The sequence below is a fragment of the Oryzias latipes genome, chromosome 3 (assembly GCF_002234675.1).
Source record: "Oryzias latipes chromosome 3, ASM223467v1".
Taxonomy (NCBI): domain Eukaryota; kingdom Metazoa; phylum Chordata; class Actinopteri; order Beloniformes; family Adrianichthyidae; genus Oryzias; species Oryzias latipes.
The window spans coordinates 35394137-35415235 of NC_019861.2; the positions used below are offsets into that span (position 1 = coordinate 35394137).

Genomic DNA, 21099 nt, shown 5'->3' on the forward strand with positions numbered 1-21099 from the left:
ATAATATTCTGAGAAGATGTCTGTATCAGAGAGCACAGGTGAAACTTGCGTGGAGCTGGAGAACGGTCCACTGCAGAAGAATCAACACGCACCCCTACACACGTGTGTGTGCTCCTTCCTTCTACACACACAGCGCACTGACACACATACACACAGTCATTCTACAACTCCTACATAGTTTGTTAGATAGATTAGTTAGTTGCTACTGTTATTTTTACATAAAGAATACTGCGTTGTAATTGCATTCATTTCCGACGCGGACGCCGGGGGATTTTGTGTTTTTTTTTGGGGGGGGGGGGGGGGGGGGGCTTTGGTATATATTTTGCCTTGTAGCGTAACTTTTTAGATGTGAATGGACATTTATGATGGCGAGTTCGACTCCTCAGTTTGAAAGGTTTGTGGTGGGAGGGGCTTGACACATTCTGTTCAGATCCTTAGATTTAAACAAAAGGGACTTTTACGGTGTGGTGAGATGTAAGCAGGTGCATTTGAGAGGTGAGTGTGTCCGTTGCAATACAGACAGTGCTGATGGAATGAGAGATGAGAACAAAACGACTCAGGCTGATGTTCTGGCGCTTTCCTGTGATCTGCGACTCTGCTTCTTCACATACTTGGAGGACTGTTTACATTTAGTTTGAGCATTTTATACACAAACTAGAAACAAATCCATATTTCTGATTATAATATTACATTTTGTTCCTGTTTTTCATTTTGATATTTATGAACCTAAATAGCCATTAAAAAGGACATTATAGCCCTAACAGCTTTGCTTAAATGGACCAGCTGGTCCCAAACTATAGCAGTTTCCATTTGCATGACTCTGACCATGCTCTGCCACTCATTATTAATCAGTCAGAGGATCCTTGTGAGCTCTGCACGCTGCAGTAAATATCCTCAGCCTAGAGAATACAGTGCAAGTCTAGCCGCCCTCTCCGTGTTAACACCGTCATCTGGATTGTAATTAGCGCAGCAGCAAGAAGCTTAGTGCTCCACCCTGCTCTCAGCACCAATCAAGGTAACAGTTAGGCAGCCCCTAATCCTCAGAGCCTGCTGGGATTAGATACGGAGGGAAGGGAATCCGAGTCACACACACAAAATCCAGACCTCTCCTCTGATGTTTCACCATCTCCCTCCCTCATTTTCACCACCATTGTGGCGTCTGTCTAATTAGATTAGAGCTCAATGCATCTTTTCTGTGCTTCATTCTTCTTCAGCGGCTGGAGCCTTCTCCAGATGTGAGGCGTTTGAGGTGGGATCCCCCCTGAATGGATGGCTCAACGCTCCACCACAGCACATACGAGCATTTGCTGTGTGTGTGTTAGCATTTTTTTTCAAACAATCCTATTCACACATTTCCTCTAGAAACGTTTTATACCGACTATTTCTTTTGAAAAAAAAAATGATTTCTTTGCATTTCGAGTTTCAGCTTGAATCCAATACAGAAAATATTCCAAAATGGACTGAATTTATTTCTAGTTTTTTTTTAAAAATGTTTTTGTAGTTGTGTCATCTCCAGACACATCCATCCTGTCAGATACTTGGCCACATTAGCTAAATGTTAGAGGGATGGACAAGTCCAGGCCTCAAAGGCTGTTGTTTCTTCAAATTGTGGCTCATTACCTGAACCGGGTGTGTCCAGCTGATTAGAATAGGGTATGTGTGTGGCCCTCGGTGTCCGCCCCTCAAAGGTTTTATCTAAATTCTAATGCTTGAAGACGTCAAACTTTTTCTTCTAGAATATCCGGTTGAAATGGCTTATTTTCTTGTTTTTGTAAAATCCTTGTTGGAATCCCTTCTAAGTTTTAGATCAGACCCAGATAACTCGAATTGTCAGCTTAATGAAATGGGTGCAGGTGTGAAAGCTCACCTGAGCAGCCAAACAACAAACTAAAAAGAAACCCTGGTACAATTCACCTACAATTTAGATAGACATGACTTTTCAGTGCATCAAAAAGCAGAAATAAGCCAAGAAAAGAGGCGATGTAAGCTCTGTGGGAAAAAGAAAAGCAGCCCACAGAAGAGGCTGGTAAATGTCAGGTGGGTAAATGTGGTGTAGTGAGGGGATAACGGCACCGATAGATGATTGGTGGGTTTTCTCAGTTTTCTCAGCTCAGTGGAGTACAGTCCACTGGACTGAGAGTCAGAACCAAGTCCAGCCAGGATTCAGGTTCCTGAACGCACCACAAACCCCACATAAAGAAACGTACGCAGATGCAGAGTCGTATTGCGCAAGAGTTTCCTAGACGTTGTAGTTAAAAAAAAAAGAAAAGCAGATCTAGGTGAAACTAGCGGTTTCCACACAGCGGACCTGTTGGGCCAGGCCAACAGCACCACGGGGGTTGGACTGCTCCCTGCACATGGCTCCACTCCACATAAACTCTTAACTATGAGTGCACTGGCACAGCCAACATGTATGCCGAGGCAGCAGGGGGCGGCTTTTACTCCTCGGGGTCGGTCACAGCTTATTCTCACAACTTCACCGCCCCGTTGCCAAGGCCAGAGGTCGGTGTCGTGACAAAACTATGCAAACTAGCTCCAGGGGGCGGCACCAGAGCGATACCAAAAGAGTCGTACTTTGTGACCAGATGGACTCTGGCAAGGCCCAGCTGGTGCGCTGTGAGTCAGCCTTTGGAGGTCAACAACTTCATCAACAAGTTAGACTTTCAGCAAAATGTGGGGAGTCCAGGACAGCCACGACTTGGTAGAACCAACTAGAATCTGAAGGGGAACAAATATTCTTTCATTTATCCTTTTGCTCATTTTTTTAACTTGTCCTGTCCAGCAGCAGAGCAAACAGATCAGAACTTAAAGTTGGACCGACTTTATTGGCACAATAGACGGTTATGAATCTTCAGTCACATAAAGAATCTATTTGTATAAACCCCTTTTGCATTTGAAGCTAAACTTTAATTGTTTTAAGTATCCCGTCCTGCTGGAGATGAATGCAAACATCTCTAATAGGAGATGAAAAGAAAAGAAGAAAAGAGAAGCTACAGTATCTGCAGCTTTTAGTCATTTAATCACAGATTTCCAATAATAGACATAGTCACCGTCTCTGCTAACTTCTTCGTTTAGAAAAAGCAAAAAAGAAAATTTCCAGCAGCCCCAGACTGATCCTTCAAAATCCTCTTTTAAAGCAGAGAAACAGTCGATTGTAGAAAATCCAATCAGACAATTTAGGATTTTCTTCCACTTCAATTCAAAATAGGCTTCATTTGCATTTTCCAGACAAAAACTGGAAAAGGGAACGAGGGTAAAGTGGGCGGAGCTCCACAGGAAGTGGTTGAGTGAACAAGCAAAGTGTTGCTGGCCTTTTGATCGACTCCTAACAGCAACAGAAAAGGCATCCTTGACCAGTTGGTGAGGCAGCGCCGATGAAGGAAGAGGCCGTAAACTGTTAATAATCCACAGGGGACTTCATGACCAGAAAAGGACAAAAATACACAACAAGCAAATCTCAGCTTCGTTCTCTGCTCCCATCTGACTGATGTTCTGGATACGGCGCTCAGCCTCAGATACCCCGAGGTGGCGTAAAGCTCTGCCAACAGATGGGTTCTTTCCAGCACCGCTATGTCTTATTCATGACAACCCATCGGCTCTCATCACTCATCAGTCAGACACGTGCAAACGAGCGCGCATGCACGCACGCACGCACACACACAGGCTAATCAAGAGCACCAGGCAGTGAGAAGCCTGATCCACTGAAACAAGCTAATGAAATTTGCATCAGCTTAACATGTGCTCCAGATTCAGAAGACTTGAAGAATGTGTGAGCGCGTGTGAACACACCTGATCCAGGTCATGAGCTCCACCGTGTCTGGATCGTAGAACTCCCGGAGCTCCGACAGCTCGTTCATCAGTTTGGGCCAGAACTGAAGGGGGCGGGGGGGGGGGGAATAAGACGAGTGGAGAAAACTCAGCCTGGTGTGGAACATTTCATGACTGGGTCCAAATACCTTGAAATATAGGAAGCCAACGATCAGCAGGGGGACAGCACACCGGACAATCCTCAACTGCAACAAAAAAAAAGATCAAAGTACAATGAAAGAACAGAAAACTATCAGAACATATTTGTAAGGCAGGAGCAGAATGAGGCAAAACCAAACAACTTTACCTCTGATCATCATTGATCCTGTTATTTTATGACCACACTGACACCTAGTGGTCTGACGAGTAATAATATCGGTCAAAGGTTTTTATGAAGCCAGCAGATCATTTGAAATCTTTAAATATATGCAACCAACATGTTTCTGAGAAAAACTATTCACATACTTAAGAAAGATTTGCAGTCACTGTGAGTCCAGTTCATTTTCTAAATAATAGAACAAAGATGGATCTATAAATGTGCTGAGATGTTAATAAATGGTATAAATTTATATTGATTAGCACTTCTAGTCCATATGAGTGAATCCAGTCTGAAATGAGGAAAAGAGAACAGACAGATAGATTTGCACCTTTCATTCCATTCAGAACCAACGCCAACACAGAAAGAACAACACAACCTGGCAAAATGTGAACATTTTTATGAGTCTTATGATGAAATTTAATCTTGATGAGTTTGGGTTCAGATCTTTTCAGTGAGGCCACAGAGTTAAGTGAAATAACCGATTAAACAGAGGATTTCTGGAGGAATTCCTACGTTTCGAACATGCATTTTGGAAATTGGAAGCCTTATTCCCATCCACCCACACTGGGGTTGAACCATCAGGGGGGTGCAGGACCCGTGGAGGGTTGCAGAGAGAAGCGGCCGCATCTTAAAAGCTGATTTCCACTGGTCCGTCTGCGGTGGTCTCCATTGTGTCGACACAAACAAGTGGAACGTTCAAAAATCAATACGAATGTTTCCATCGCCGTTGTCGTCTTTGCGTCCCACGTCCGTCCCTCCCCACCGCAACGCAAGCTTCATGCAGGAGTTCCACTTCCAGGCAGTCGGCACATCAACGTCGTGGCATAAAGCCGGGAGACCAGAAACAGGGCCGGATTTCAAAATAAAACTTTATAAGACTTGATTTCAGATTTACTGTGACATGCTTGAAGGTTTAAGTGTGGAGGTTTAAAAACATGACATCATTTATGACACAGAACACGTATTTTACAAGGACTACGTTAGGAAGGAGAGGACATGCGGTTTGATCAAGTGTTGGATGAACGAAAAGCAAAGAGGGCACGGGTGACAGGACAAACCACTCTTCGGGGGTGGCTGGACAGATGTTGACCAGAGTTGCAATGGAGTCAATAATAACGCACCGCAGACAGACCAGTGTAAATTAGGGGTAGGGGTAGCACTGGTGTGTCTTGTAGTTCCGTTAATGCTTATACAACCACCTTCAGGTGTGTGTGTGTGCAACTGTTTGGCATATCCCTTCAGGGATCACAGCAAATCAGCCTTCACTGATTCGTATTCATGCCCTTCCTAACACCTCCCTGTATTTTGGCCAGGCTGGGGACCGGCACAGGGGGACCCAGACTTGGGCCACTTGTGGCTACATACTTATAGTAGTGTGAAGGGTCATGCCCAAGGACCCACACCAGATGAAGCTCATCGTGCCTCCCGGGAATTGAACCCTGGTTTACCATGCTCCAGGCCTACGCACAGCCGCTTGTACCGTCACCTCGTACCGTCGTGAAAATGGAACGTACCATTGTAGTGAGTGAGGTTCCGTACGGCTTACAATGAATACCTCTACAAAGGCATGAAAGGTGAAGGACCTTCAGGAACACAGAAGATAAGAAAGAGACCAAAAGAAAGGATGTACCAAGGTTCTGGAGTTGCATCGGAGGGTGCGCAGGAGCAAAGTCCACAGCTCAGCGCTGCACACGCCGTGAGCTGCAACCGCACACATGTGGCCCGTCCATATGTACTTCATTCTGAGGGAAACAGGAAGACTCAGCTTTAATCCCAGCTTCAGAGGTGGTACCCACGCGGGGGTCTCTGTTAATCCTCAGGCGGTGAAGCCAACTTGGGTGTCAAAAACTTAACCTTTTAATTGCTAATCCAGATCTCTGCGGCAGACGAACAAACGAGTGAGAAAATTAAATCAGCCGACGAACAGATGAAAGAAATGAGGAAGGTTTTAAAGACGAGGCCAAGAGAGAGGGAGGGATGGGGGGAGGGAGGGGGGAGGCAAAACCTCTTCTTTGAATGCAAAGAAGCAGTCTGACAGAAACAAATGGAGTCTGCACTTTTGGCCGCTCTCTTTGAAATCAGCGCTTCACAGAAAGTGCTGACTTCAGACATGTCACTGGTTGTGCAATTTCAAAAGCTCCTGTCTTTTTCTCCCTTCCTCTTCTTTGGTGGGGGGTCAGAGTTTCTGTTTGTATATCTGGAGCAGAGGAGTCTCGTTGCACAGCCTGGAACTGGACTGAGTGAGTGTGATGTCCCTCCTAGAAAATGGCTCACTTCTGGCTCCAACTAAATCATCTTTGACTTCTATTTTCTAGTTTACTCCGTCACAAAGGTGACGCCGTGTTGGAGCCAGACGACGTCTGTAAGCAGCGATAGATCCAAGTCGGTCTGAGTTTCTACGGCAACCACTCTCACCAATCAGGAAGGAGCTTGTTGGAAGTCCACACCCAACCACCAAATCTGTCAATCAAAGGCTCCGCCTCCTCCCCGAAGGAGATATTAAAGTAGCTGACTATGAAAATGGACTGGTCCGAGTCGGTCCGAGTCAAACTCTACACTATAAATAAAGCTTTAAACTGCTTAAATTCTACTTTGGATTCAGGCTATTCCTAACTTATTCAACAGTTGAGGCCGTGTCCCACAGCCGCTACGTACATTTGGCACACTTTTCTACGCCATAAATTCTCAGTCGTTTGGGATTCATGCAACTTTTCACACTTCTTCCTTCAATTTTCATGCGTGCAATATGCGTAAAACGTAGGTAGTGGCTGTGTGAAACGGCTTTTAGGGAATAATCTGGCTAAAAAAGAACTGAGGGGCTCATAAATATATGATAAAAACTATAACAGAATGTTGTATTTATGGTCTATTTTGTAAGAACTTCTCATTCATTATCAACCCTAATTCTCAAATGAAACTTCTTGTAACTGCAGCCGCTGTGATCAGTCTGTGCAGTTTTGGAGAAACAGGTTCCGGTCTGAACTTTGTGGGCTCCTGCTGTGTCCTTCTGCAGCACGTGGAGGCGGCACTGTGGTGCTGAAAGCTGATTGGGACTAAAGCAGACCGTTAAAACACTTGCTGGAATGGGTCTAATAGGCACTTTAATTTAAGATGCACTCATGCCTGGTGGAGTTTTCAAAAAGGAAAAGTAGACAGTGTGAAAGCGAGCGTGTTCACCTCATGGTGCTGAAAGCCACCAGGCCATAGAGGAGCGTGTGCAGCAGATTGTAGGCCACATCTGAACGGAAAGCCTCTGCCGCTCCTTTCTTCTCCTCTGCAGACCCCCCCTCAGAGCAGCTGGAGTAAAGGAGAGGGCAACAGAGAGCGATCCATTAAACATTGCAGGCTGCTTAAGGAGAGGCAGGACGGGGGGGTGGAGGTGGTTTTCTTCAAATATTCAGATTTCAGCAGCTCTTATTCAGATTTCGTTAGCACACATGTGCGTAAGGATCCACACCCGCCACCGTTCCCGTCTGCAGGAGCACACAGACAAATGCAAAACGGCCTGAAGGCAACGATGTTACTCCCACGTTCTGGCTTCCTGCACTGAATCAGACGGACACTTGCCTACGTCTGAATATAAATCAACTCTGACTCTTCCTTCTGCAGGAGGTGGGGGTAAACTGGACTGAATTAATTCCTGAATTGGCAAATAGCTCTTTGTTCTTGGAGTTTAGTATTCTCGCTGTCCACCGGCAGAGGGGGAGCTCAATGCAAATGCCATTAGTTCAATGCAACCCCCTCACCTTCAACCAGAGGCAGATGAAGCTGCCCGAGTGGGTGGTTCTGTTTTCCAGAGCGATCCCGAAGCGTCACTGAGCGGAGGCCAGCTAGATGGGGGGGGGGGGGGGGGGCTTTCAGCAAAAAAATCCCAGAATTCACGGGGGTGAAGTGTTTCTTCCATCGTACAACATCCCCTCCAGCTATTGGACTAATGTGCAGGGGGGAGGGGCATGGGAGAACGTCTGACCATCTAAGGCAGTGCTTCTCAAATAGTGGGGCGATGCCGGGGGGGGGCAGTAGTAGCGGTTTTAGGCACAGGTAATACGGACAATTGCCCGGGGATGCGGTGTTGACAGCGGCTCAGTGCTTGGAAAAAATCTGCGCCACTATTGGTTTCCTATGATCTGTTATATCTCTGCAGCTGCTCATGTCTGCTGTCACACGCGTGTGGGAGAAGGAGAGGGGAGGGGTAGTGGGCTCAGGCTGGAATGTTTCAGATCAATTTACATTTAATATTATTTATTGTTTGAATTATTTTTTCTCAGCATCAAATGGTTCTGTTGGTCAAAATGTTTCTAGTTTAAATAAGGACTGACAGATTTTTTATTTCAGGCACTTTAAGCTTCTTTTCTGTTTTAGACTAGAACAGGGTTTCTGTGGCTAAATAAAGTTAATATTTGTTGAAAGTGGATTTATATTGATGTTTTCTTTTGTTATTGTTATTGCAAGATACAATTTTAGGTATACTTACACAATTTTTATAGATCTATATCGTCACCGCAGTGAGTGTGTGTGTGTGTGTGTGTGGGCTGAAAATCATGCACCATCCTGACGGGGGGGGGGGGAACGGACCATACCTGAGGTTCCTGAAAGCTGCCACTGCCAGCGTGCCACTGAGCAGCAGCAGTGTGGGGACGTAGGGGTACAGCAGCAGGGTGTCAGCCAGGCGCTCCAGAGTGTCCAGGGGGAGCAGGCCAAAAGCCTCCTCGCACAGATAAAGACTGGCATCGAAATCCCTGCAGGCGGAGGCGGAGTCACAGCCAGAAAGATGGAGGCGGGTGAAAACGACAGGTGATTAATGAAACCTTCATGGGGGGGTTAGAACCTCACATTTCACATGTATCAGTCAAAAGAAGCTGGTGCAATTCCAAAGGTTTACACTGAAAGACAAACACTAGCAAATGTTACTTTTTACACAATAGAAGCAGCTTCAAGAGCCAAAGTCATTACAGCGAGGACAGTGTTTGACTGTCACCCCCAACAGAAATCCTCACTGTATTTACATTGTTGCTGTACAAACACTAAAGCTGGAGCTGCGCTGAACCCCATAAGATAGTGCCTCTGATGTATATCCACTGAAAGCTGTAGAGCCCCAGAAAAAACAACAAAAAGATCTCGATCCCAAACCTTTTTCAGGACCGGTTTAATGTCAGACATATTTTCACAGTCTGGCTGAAATCTGAGTCCGATTTTTTATTTGCCTTCAGTTGCCCTTAACTTCTGAGGGGAACGTTTATTTATGCCCTCTGTCAAATATCTGCAGCTGCTTTAAACTGTATTTGTTCACTAGATTTCATGCAGGAATTCTTAACCCTTAACGGTAAGAATGGAAGCTAGACGATCAGACGCCAACTTCCGCCTTCAGTCTGACTTCTGAGGAGCAACATAAATACAAAAAAAAAATTAAAAGCAGTAACTCAAACTGGTATTTTCTAAACATAATTATAAACAGACCTCCTACGTTTAAACACTTTATTAGCAGCATCCTCCTTACATTAGAAAGCCGCTAGCTGAATATTCTGAATTATTATTATGATCTGTTGGAACAACAACATATTTGGAGTAGAGACCACATGATTTCTGTCAGTTAAATGCAGCTTCATTTTATTTTGAAGTCAAAGGTTCTTCCTCTGTTTCTTCTCTGGCTCTTTCTACCAAAAGAAACTTTCCAAATGTGTTTGTTTTTTGGTGAACTTTGCTATCTTGGAGTTTCACTTTAGCAGTTGAAGAAGCAACTTAAGGTGTTAGTCATGTAAGAAGGTGGTGGATGGATTTTCAACACGTGACCGAGCGACTTCACGTGCGTCAACAATGAGTGTAGAGAGAATCCGGTCGTTTTCCAAAATAAAACTTCCTACGGATTTAGATTATTGATTATGATGCAGGTTGTGTTTTGGTTCTCTGCGGCCCGGTACCAACTGCCCCTCAGACCGGCTGGTACAGGTCAGCTACCCTGGGGTTGGGGACCACCAGTGGCAGAGCCATAACATTTTAACTGAGGGGGCGGGAGGGGGGCAGATGACTTTGGAAGGGTGGAAAGCAGAGTGGGAGGCCAAAAAAAACAACTTTTCACACAGTTTTATCATCTGTATTAATATTTAGCTGAGGAGCTATTATTAATGCTTGAAGAAGCTTGTTGTGATGATTTCTTAATATTTGTCAATATTGGTGCGAATATTGTTTTAAAAAGGGGGACAAGTGGGAGGGGGTGAAGCTTTTAACCGTGCCCCCCTAGCTCCGCCCCTTGGGAACACTGATCCAAGTATTTTATGTGAGATTTAAAGGCCACAGTAAATCAGTTACACGACAAGATCTGGTCGCTTACATTTGCTTACTTTCTCTTCAAACTGAAACGATTCTTCTTAATGTTTATAGGACGCCGTGACTAAGACATAACGAATTCTAGAAGTGTATGAGCAAAAATGCTAACGAGACAGGATAAACAGTTCATAATGAATTTGTCAATAAAAGTGTTGAAAAATGTCCCATATTTAGCATCTAGTGTGGAAACCCAGTCGCTCCATCTCTCTTAGTTTCCTGTGTCTTCCATTAAGTGTCAAAAGGTAATGAGGTTAGAAATTGGACACATATGAATGTTTACAGTGTACACAATTTTAATTACTGGTATTAATCAGTTCTCCATTTATTAAAGTCAAATATTTAACTTTACAACAATTTCAACTTGAATGATGACAGCAGTTAGGGAGCAAAAGAACTGCAGTGAGCGGCTGCAGCAGGCGTTCGTAAAGGTAAACTTTAAGATTAGAAGCGGCCATAAATACGACCGCATTCTTGGGATTTCATAAAACCCCTCAGAAGATGTGCAGGGAAATGTCTGCCTGCTCCATCTGCTTTGATGCCAGAAGGTGACGCTTGTCGTCGCTGCAGAAATGCGTAAAGGTCAGCACACATCTCATGACGCGGAGTATAAACCGTTCTGAACTGCTTTCCACGACACCTTGCTGACAAATCTCCCCGCTGCTGCATGCAGATCTGCAGCAGAGCTGAAGGAAACGGAGATCAATTCCATTGGAAAATATATGTGAGAGGAACTCTAGTAATTATTGACGTGTTTTTCCACATAATGATGAGCATCTACGTCTGTTTACTGGGTATGGGAGGCAAACATTTTAAAAAGGTCAGCTTGTAAAACTGAAAGTATTTACATTTCTACGTTTTTTCACCTTATGGATATGGATTTAAAGGTTTTGAGGCAATAAAAATGTGAATTCTCTAACCCTCTGGTAAAGCAGGTTCAGTTAACTATCAACGAAGAACTAACACGTTTTTCCAGATATTTACAAATGATGCAGAAGGACTCTTAGAACTCCACAAAAAAGATATTTAAGGACAACTTTGAGCTGTTTTCTCAAATTTGGTACAATGTGCACGTTGTATTGGGGAACCAGTTTAGGATAAAAACCAGGACAGCGAGACTTCATCCTAGATCAGGGCTCCAGGGATCAAACAAAGAAAGTAGAGCCAGGAGGCGCAGAGGCCGAGGCAGGGACGGAGCGCTGAGTCGGGGTGCGTTTTCCAGCCTCCTGAATTATTCAAGCGCCAGTTGAGAGCTGTGTTTTCTGCCACCCGGAGCAGAGTTGTTCTACACACATACTCTGATCAATGAGAGGTCTGGCGCTGTTACTCTGCAATCTATAATTCACACACACAAACACTGCAGGCGCCATGACACTGGTGCTCACTGAATAATGCAGCCACTGCGCGTCAAACCGGAGGTTCTCTGAAGGTGTGCTGCACCCTTAACACCGTGAACGCTCATGTGCGAGATGAGCGGAAACTCGTCTTCTTACCACAACGGTTTCACAACCCCGAACACACTGACATGTGGGGGTGTCAGAAACCATGGGATCCCTCCTTCCTGCTGCATACAGAACTGTGTCTCATCCTTTGAATGATTTCACCATCGACTGTATCAGAGACCTGGAGCCGGCGAGTGTGACGTCATCCGTAGAAATGGTTCCCTTCCAGCTTCAACCAAATGAGGTTTGAACTTGGTCGCCACTTTGCCGCCATGTTGGAGCCAAATGTTTCAGTTAGCAGTGACCGTGCGAGTCAGTCTGAGTCATCATTTCCATGCCAACCACTCTCACCAATCGGGAGTGAGCTGGTTGGAAGGCCACACCCCTACCCCTTGGAAGTGGGCCACACGAGTTGTCATCAAATTATTAGTGGACTCAGCGTTTCTTAGCTTACAGTGAACATGCCTCAGAAATACATAGATTCTTTTATTGATTAGGCTCGAGCGTGAGTGTAGGTACAGAGTATCGATGTCGATATACCAGCATGGGTTCGTGTTGGGGAGTGAAGGTCATACACTGTGATGATCAATTTACAAGAAACTATAAAAATGCATCTGTTTTTGCAATGTGATGCGTACGAAATACAATGAGAATAAAATGTTTATATCTTCTCAAACACATCAAGCAAGATTATTTTTTCCTATTTTCTCTAGAATTTTTTGTGGATTCCGTCTTGTGGCCTAAAAGTTTGGCTTGTAGCTTGAGTCTGGGTCACGATGCAGATTCAGACTTGGAAGTTAATGAAAGATCATTAAATGTAGGAATTCTAGTTCTCTGGGTCCTTATCATTAACCCTCTTCCACCGTGTTTGACAGATACAGGATGATGGTGGACTCTGCATTTCAAAGAAGGAGCCGAATTGTTCATTTAAAATTCCAATGAAAGCTGAGGCTTGTAGAGTCTGGGATGCCCACAGGGAAAATGTGTGTTTGTAAAAGACTTTTCTCATCTGATGGAGCTAAAAGTGCCTCAGAAATCACTTTAAAAGCTTCTGAAGTAAATGGGCTTGACACTGTGGCGAGACGCTGGAAAGCTTCAGCAAAGCAGACTGCCAAAGCTGAGGCTTTCACACACTTGAAGATAAACACTTGATGAAGTCTTTGATTAGCAACACCTGGCTGTCACCAACTCACCCTGATGGCAGCACTGAGGCTGTGTGTTTCAGCAGATATTTACTGCAATAAACCATCAGATTCTGTATTCGTCTCAGGTTTTTAAGACTAACTGGATGATTCCTATTTTATGTCCCCATATGTGATGGATTGTGAAGTGAGAGCAGGTGTGTTTCTGCATAACACGAGTTTGTGCGTTCATACCTTGTAGGCCTCAAGGCAAACTTTGACTTGATGAATTTAAAAATGTGTTCGTCTGATCTGACCTGCAGCGCTTTCTGTAAACAAACACACAGGCAGAGTCGTGGCGTCAGCGCCAAAGATCAGCTTCAGATGTTAGACGAGTGAATAAACGAAGCGGACGGGGTTTGGTGAGGACGAAGCATCAGGAAGAGGAGCACATCCTCAAAACACATCAGGGCTGGCAGAAGAGCAAGGAGGGCAGACCAACATAAAAAGGGTGGAAGAAGAGGTTCACCTTTGTCAGGTAGTTGATGGTGAAGGTCAGAAGGAAAACCAAAACACTGTGGAGGAGAATTTTGCTCAGACGAACCAGAAGGCCTCCTACCTTCAGATCAGTCTGCAGGAACACAACCAACACTTGATTAGTGACAAAAACTACAATCACACAAACAAGACACAAAGGATTCAAGACGTGTGAACGTGTTGAATGTTTAACACTGCGTTCATCCTGCAGAAACAGGTCTTTTCTTATCCTTCACACCAGCAGCATCTCTGATCTTCTGTCTCAGCGCTAAAACCAACATCATGCTGAGGGCTAAGCACTAATCTGCACCCTGTCACACATCATCAGAACTGACCTGGCAATGTCTGACGAAGAGCGCAGCCACGATGAAGCTCAGGACCAGGGACCCCAGAATCATGGAGTTAAAGAACTGGAGGAGCCAGACGCTCAGCAGGCCGCTCACCTGAACCAGGTACAGGGTGGTGACCTGCAGGGACAGCCACCGTTACGGCAGGAGATCTGCAATTGTGACGCACATTGGTCACCTATCTGGAAACATTTGAAGGCAATGATTACAAAAATAAATCATTACAAAGCTCATAATTGAATTGTTCAACCAGAAAGAGGAAAAAAACTAAACAGTGCTCTTGAAAAAATAGTTGAATAAAACATATTTTAATTGAGTTACGAGAACCAAATGTTCTGGAGTTAGCCTTCTCCATGAAGTAGTTAGGATAAAGTAAAGTTATGAGGGGAGACCACGGGATGGGGATCATTTGGATTTTATCCAGTGCTTAAAAAATGAAAAAATGCACATTTTAATAACAAACTACATGAAATACACGTAATCTGCGTGACGGATCAAAACCAAATTCACATGAAGACCCGTCGGTCGAAACCCTCGACGGACATCCGCGCACATCGACAAATGCAAGAAACACGTATGAATTATGTACATCACGCATGTATCACGAAAGACTGAGATTTGAAACATGGAAAAAGTGCAAAATTCAAGAGGTGGCTGTGTGACACGGGCTAAAGAGGCTTTAAAAGGTATGTGTGTAACATTTGAGTGTGTGTTTGTGGACAGGCCCCGCCCCTTCTAGATTTGTTCTACATCTAAACCTGACCGTAACAATTATAAACTTCCCGCAACTTCCTTTACCACATTAGCTGATTGGCTGAAATTGTCCAGCAAAACTGAATTAAATACAAGTGAGAGACACGTCTAAAACAAAGCATCCAAATGAAGCACTGAAGTCCACATTTTTATACGGTACCGGTTGTACCATACACGTCTGTACCGGTACCAACTTGGCAGTGGGTTTTGGTACCCATCCCTAGGGAGGACTGACATGTGGCTCTGCACACCTGAGTGGTGGTCAGGAGGTCCACACAGTCCAGAGTGTAGATGATGAGAGCCTGGACGAGCAGGATGAACTGGTTAAACTGCCAGGTCAGACAGAAGCAGAAGGTGGTCACGTACATCAGCCACACCATCACCTTCTGAGGGAAAGAACGCACACACATGCACACACACACAAACACACACAGATGCACACCGCTTTGACACTTGAACTGGATACTAATGAAAACCACTGCAGCTTCACGGCTTCTGTGCTGGCGTTACCTTTATGGATGATGAATTATTGAGTTTCATCAAGCGGAACCAAGTCAAGGCCAATCAATGAAGCAACCCTGTCAGTGGCTTTGATCTTGTGTGTGTGTGTGTGCGTGTGTGTTGTACCTGCTGGAAGGAGGTGAGCTGAGGTCGGAGGTAACAGGTGATTGTAGCGACCTGCAGAGCTAAAAAGGGCAAAGACCAGTTCTCGCGGAGGGAGATGGTGAACTCCACCCGCGTGGTATCCACCCTGAAAGAAGGAAGTGGAATGAAGGTTTTAAATCTCTGTCATAAAAAAACAGAATCACCAGATTACTGTAAATTAATTATAAATCATAAGAGCTGCAGGCAGAAAGGATTTTAGGAGCTCTTGTGCTGGTAATCACCTTCTCAGTCACTCAACTTTCAGCCTCTCTAACTGTCATTATATGATCAATAATCCATGCTGATGTGAAAGCAGGGACTGGTTTTCTGGTAGTTTCTTATAAAAAATGACAGGATGGGTTTGCTCCCTTCAAGAGAAACCAAAGATGAAGTTTGCTTTGTCCAGATGAGACTTTTCCGGAAAGATGTGAAGCAAACAGACTGAACTGAAGTTATCTAAACTGCATTACTGTAATCCAGACATTAGTAATCATCTGCTTTTATTTTGAAAATATCCTGATAAAGGAGTGGTGATCACCCTGGAGAACCCCTTTATGCAGGTCAAAGTGTTTGATGCACTAAAGGTTTTATTGTAGAAACCAAACAAATACAAAACAAAGCTCCGTGTGATAATTCTGGCCTCTTTATGAAAATGTTTTGATGATGATTCATTTAAATTTATGAAAGAATCAAAAATAAGACTGCACTGCTGCTTGGAGAGCAGAAACTATAGAATCTCATGTTTGCACAGAGTAAAACTTTGATGATTAACTGGAATGAACAATATTCACGCACAGGTCATAAGGAACCCTCATTCAACATGTAAGGCTCAGTGAGGGTGAAGCAGATGATGAGCTGTCTTTGTCAACACTTTCAACGCCTCTTTGAGGTTTGTTCTATAAATTCAAAGTGACTGGAGTCAGGAACCGAGGGTTTATCAGGTGACCGCTCTAAGCAGCTTTTATTATAATTAAGACAGTTACTCCTCACTTTAACACAAATTTCAATTTAATGTAAATGCAATCAAATAATGAATTGATAGAAGATTTAATGAATAAAAATGTTTCACTAGACCAGTCCTTCTCAAGCGCGATGCATGCTGGGGGGGCAGTAGTAGCGGTGCTTGAAAAAAGCACCGCTACTACTGCTACCGCTACTGCTGTCATATCAGAGATTTTGTACCAGCCTGAAACCTCGAATTGCTGTCCCTGCAGGTGTGCGCTCCCGTCTCTGAGAAGGAGCGGGCGTAGGGGTAGTGGGCTCAGGCAGCGAGGTGAAACTGCACACGGATTGTCAAAACTTCGGACACGCTGCCCGTCACATACCACACACTGCAGCGTGAGTATTGCTGTACTGACGTCTGCATGTCTTTCTCACATCTAAAGAACATTCAGACCAACCTACGATCACGGTTTACGGACGGAAGTCTCAACGCCTGCATGAAGCTGAAACTCACCACGTATCAACCAGACTAGATCATCAGCAAAACTACCATGCAGCACCAGAAGTCACATTAATGCTAAGAAATACTCATCATTTATTAGCAACAGCAGAACAATGTTATGAAAAATAATTCACAGACTTATTGTACTTTAAAAGTGTTGAAATTCCTTAAAATGCACACATTCACTTGTATTTTTATTTTTAAACATATTGTAGCGGACTGAGTTGAACTGGGTGGCTGTTGGGTCGCGTTCTAAGTTCAGGAGTTCATTGAATGCATCATGCAGAGATCTGATTGGCCCATCGGGGGGTTTGTACCAATGGGGTTCAGCTATGGGCCGAATAAGGGAGATAGGAGGGCTGCTGCTGGAGCAGGGGACTAAAAAGTTGGGGGGAGCGCTCTCAGCGGGAGAGATTCAGGAGTTGCTTGCTGAACAAGTTGTACGGCGTTGGTTACGGTCAACAGTAACCACAATAAATAACCTGAAAAGAGGTTAAGTCTCCATGCCTCAGGATGGGAAAGGAACGCTACAATATTGTATGGCTCTCACAAAATTACATTTAAAAATATGTGGTGTTTATGGCTCTCTTGGCCAAAAAGGTTGCCGACCTTTGGCTTAGAGGGCAACAATTTAGGAAAGATAGAAGCAAAGATTTCTTTTCTCAAGATAGGGAGAGTAGCTTAAGAAGTTTAGATCCATTCTTTACTATTTTGTTTTACAAAGAAGCTGAGAGAGGCAAGCTCGAGGAAAAAAAGGACGCCCAGTGGGACCCCGCCCTCACTGACCTGTTGAGAATGTACCAAAGTCCGGCGAGCGCCCCGGCGAGCCAGGAACCAGACAGCAGCCATGCTGTGAGGTACAGGGCTATCACATACACAGCCTGGAGCGAGAAGACGGTGTAGATGTAGAAGTACACCGGCTCCAGGTACGTCTGGACCGCAAACACACAGAAGAAAGATCTGAGACGGGGAACTTCGGACACCTCAAATTTGCTGGGGTTTTTATTTTCAACCTTATTGAATTTCATTCTCATTAGTGACACAAACGTGTCTCTATGATCAGGCCCTTTAAAGAAAGACTTAACCCCAAAATCACGGCAGTAAAATATGCAGCGAGCTCAAAACGCTTTGCTACACTGGTTTCAACCATGTAGAGAACGTCTGCTACATTTTTGGCACATTCCAGCGGGTCATTGCAAAAGTAATACATTTTTAGGGGAAAAAATGATCATGAAGATGACTATAAACATTTTTGGGCTGAAGTCAACAAACAAAGCCAATCCTGTATTCCTGCATTGTGTCTGTTTTCAGTAAACAGTTCTGCCGTCTCACCTTTATGGGCAACAATCTGTAGAGAACGCTGAGGAACACCTCTTGGTAGATGTTCATCCGCTGTAGGAGATTGATGGTCCTCCTGGATTCTGTCAGGTTGTCGTGGATCATTTCTAACAGACCTTGAAACACAGAAATCGTTCAATCCTTTACACAGAAAGGAAAAGCTTGTGGGAACAGAAAGAGTTTAAAAGGTAATAAAAGAAAATGTAAAAGAAAAGGTCAATTGGATTTGTACACGTTATCGTGCACTCTTTTTCCGGACTGTCCTTTTGGTCTCTTCTTTGGTCTGAGCCCCGTTTTCGTTTTCCAATCTCAGTTCTGTTTGGATGGGGATAGAAGTGGGCGGCCATAGTGCAGAGGTAGAGTGGTCGACCTCTGATTGGACGATTGCAGGTTCGGTTTGCCTTTCCATGTAAAGAAGTGTCCACGGGCAAGACTGATAAAACATCTGTGAACTGGGCCACATGATGCTGAGTGCCCATCATCATTTCTGATCACTTTCTGATTACCTTCCAGTTTACATTAGAACATGCTGCTGCCCCAACGAATAAGAAACAGCTTAGAAGAACCCTATCTGACCGATCTGTGTCTGAGTTTAAACTCACAGTTCAGCCAGTACTTAGTGACATTCTGAGCAAACACGCTGAGCCCAGCTCCCATAGCATCAGTCCTAGTATAAATGACCACTTTGTTAATGATGCCTTTCAAGCCCTCAGGAGTACACTCTTTGTTGTTGCCCCCCTGAAACCTAAGTTCGTTAGACAAAACCGAGTAGCACCGTGGTTTAACGCTGAAACACGTTCTCTTAAACAAGAAACCTGTAAGTTGGAAAGAGAATGGCGCCGCTCCGGTTCAGAGCAGTCTCTGAATTCCTGGAAACATAGCCTATTAGATTATAAAAAAGCTCTGCGTAGAGCTAGAAGCCAGTACTATTCAACCTTAATATCAGAGAATGGAAACAATCCAAGATTTCTTTTTAGAGAGCAAATGATGTGATAGCTTCACTGGCTTCCAGTTGAATCTAGAATTAAGTTAAAAAGAGAAGATGGCTGGTATAGTGATCCCGATCACTATACCAGCTCCAGACAGTCCAGGGTGTACTCGTCTTCACCCAACAGTAGCCGACATGGCTACTGTTGGGTGACCTACATGCAGCAGGTGGACTTTTATTTTAAGATTCTTTTATTAGTTTATAAAAGTTTTAATGATATTGGTCAGAACTAAAATCCACAGTAAGGCCTCATTTCAGCAGTGTGGGCCCTCGCGTGTGGAACAGCCTGCCTGAGGACGTGAGGGCGTCATCCACTGTGGATGATTTGATTTTATAAATGTCATTAATAATGAATTCAAATTATATTGATTGTACTTGAGGGATGCATTAGTGTGTTGTGTTTTTTTTTAATTTCTTACAATGTTTGCTATTTTAACTGCAAATATTTATCTTACTATTATCTATTTTATCATGGAAAGCACTTTGAGATGTTTTGTAGCAGGAAAAGTGCTATAAAAATAAAGTTGAATTTAAATTTTTACATTTATTTCATCTCCAAGAGAGCTACGGCTTAGGGAGAGAGACTGGTTTTCCAGAAAAAAGAATATTTAAAGATATAGGTCTGCAGATAATGGTGTATACTCTTATAGGCTCTCGCTTGCTTAAAGGCCCAAAGTGCTTTACATTCGCAGTCCCGTTCACCCAACCACACGCACACACACACACACACTCTGATGCCAAACAGCGACAATAACTCATAACCACCAATTCAATTCAATTTTATTTCTATAGCCCAATATTACAACAACAGTCTTCTCAATGGGCTTCAAACCGGTAGTTTGTGTAATGAACATGAACCATAAAGAACATGAAGTCATAGAATTCAATAGGTTATGGCTAAACTAAACAGACTAAACTAAACTGGGCCTCCCTGTCCTTAGACTCTCCTTCTTGGAGGAGCAATGTGGGGTTCAAGACACTATAACACATTGTTGGTTAGAGCGGGAACTGAACCGATAACCTCCCAATCAAGGGTTGTCTCTTCTGCACCGCAACCATCCTGTGGTAGTAAACAAGACAAAATATCAGAGTAAAGTGCATAAAGCGAAGATATTTTGTGTCACAACAGGTTCTTAAGTTTACTGAAAACAGGATGAACGTTCTGATGCAGCCCGGTGAGAACCAGACCTAATCTAGCAGATTTGTGGCTGTTCCTCTTCAATCACCACACAGAGCTTTAGCAGTTTTATAGACTATAAAAGTGTGACACAAAGCTACAGTGTTCAGATGTGCAGTAAAATGTGAGTTCAGCCTAAAGCCCATCCTCAAAACCTAATCTGAAGGGCCTAACTCTCTGGACTTATTTAACCTAACATACTTTTTTTGATTGCATACCAAACATTTTGAGGGTCTTTGAAAACTGCCATTTCTGTAAATTACAGTTCAAATACCTGCAGAAGGGTTTGGCTCCCTGCAGATGGGATGGTACTAGATTTCCATCATTGTGGAAGTCATGCTGAACTCCAAACGCCAACAAATGTTTAAATGTCAAACGCTTTCAAACTTGCTGCACACCAGTAAACCTTATTGAGCAAAACTGAAGGTTTTAAGGGGTGAACTTTTGATAAAAGCACCAAAAGGAGCAAACACATCCTCCCTTTGACAGTACATACCCTCCTGGATGGAAGGCGCCTGTAACATTTGCTTGTAGTAGGAATAGTACAGCCCACATTCTGTCCGAAAGGAGATTTCACGCTCCACTTCCTGAAAGAGAGGCAGGACAGAAAATCTGGTTTCACAAAAGCAGGTACTTTCATATATTTGTGTTGTTTTATGACAACATGAGCAGGGATCCATGAGCTTTGAGGCTCATCTTCCCAAAGCTGGATTTAAAAAAGACAGCATGACCTTAAGAACCAACCATCAAACTGTTAGTCAATTTATAAATCATATAATACGCTTTAAATCAAGTTCTCACTCTTGAGATTAAACCAAACCCAAACCCACCATCGTCATACCCTCAACAGATTGGTTTGG

The 21099-nt window shown here is 43.9% G+C and overlaps 1 protein-coding gene across 6 annotated transcripts in view; it reads right to left on the reverse strand.

Moving 5' to 3' along the window:
* The window catches only part of dpy19l3 (dpy-19 like C-mannosyltransferase 3), a 62638-nt gene that overhangs the window by 31555 nt on the left and 9984 nt on the right, over positions 1–21099 (reverse strand). For 5 of the 6 annotated variants that reach the window (XR_002872999.1, XM_023953718.1, XM_023953719.1 and 2 more), the window contains 13 exons: positions 20736–20826; positions 18069–18190; positions 17523–17668; positions 15275–15398; positions 14899–15033; positions 13883–14014; positions 13540–13641; positions 13266–13339; positions 8707–8865; positions 7304–7423; positions 5757–5868; positions 3957–4013; positions 3790–3872 (listed from right to left, as the gene is read on the reverse strand). Coding sequence is in view for 5 of the 6 variants with exons in the window: in XM_023953718.1 (XP_023809486.1) it covers positions 3790–3872; positions 3957–4013; positions 5757–5868; positions 7304–7423; positions 8707–8865; positions 13266–13339; positions 13540–13641; positions 13883–14014; positions 14899–15033; positions 15275–15398; positions 17523–17668; positions 18069–18190; positions 20736–20826 (1457 nt within the window). In the remaining variant the exon portion in view is untranslated. The remainder of the gene's footprint in view (positions 1–3789; positions 3873–3956; positions 4014–5756; positions 5869–7303; positions 7424–8706; positions 8866–13265; positions 13340–13539; positions 13642–13882; positions 14015–14898; positions 15034–15274; positions 15399–17522; positions 17669–18068; positions 18191–20735; positions 20827–21099) is intronic. The other variant, XM_023953717.1, reaches the window with a different exon arrangement.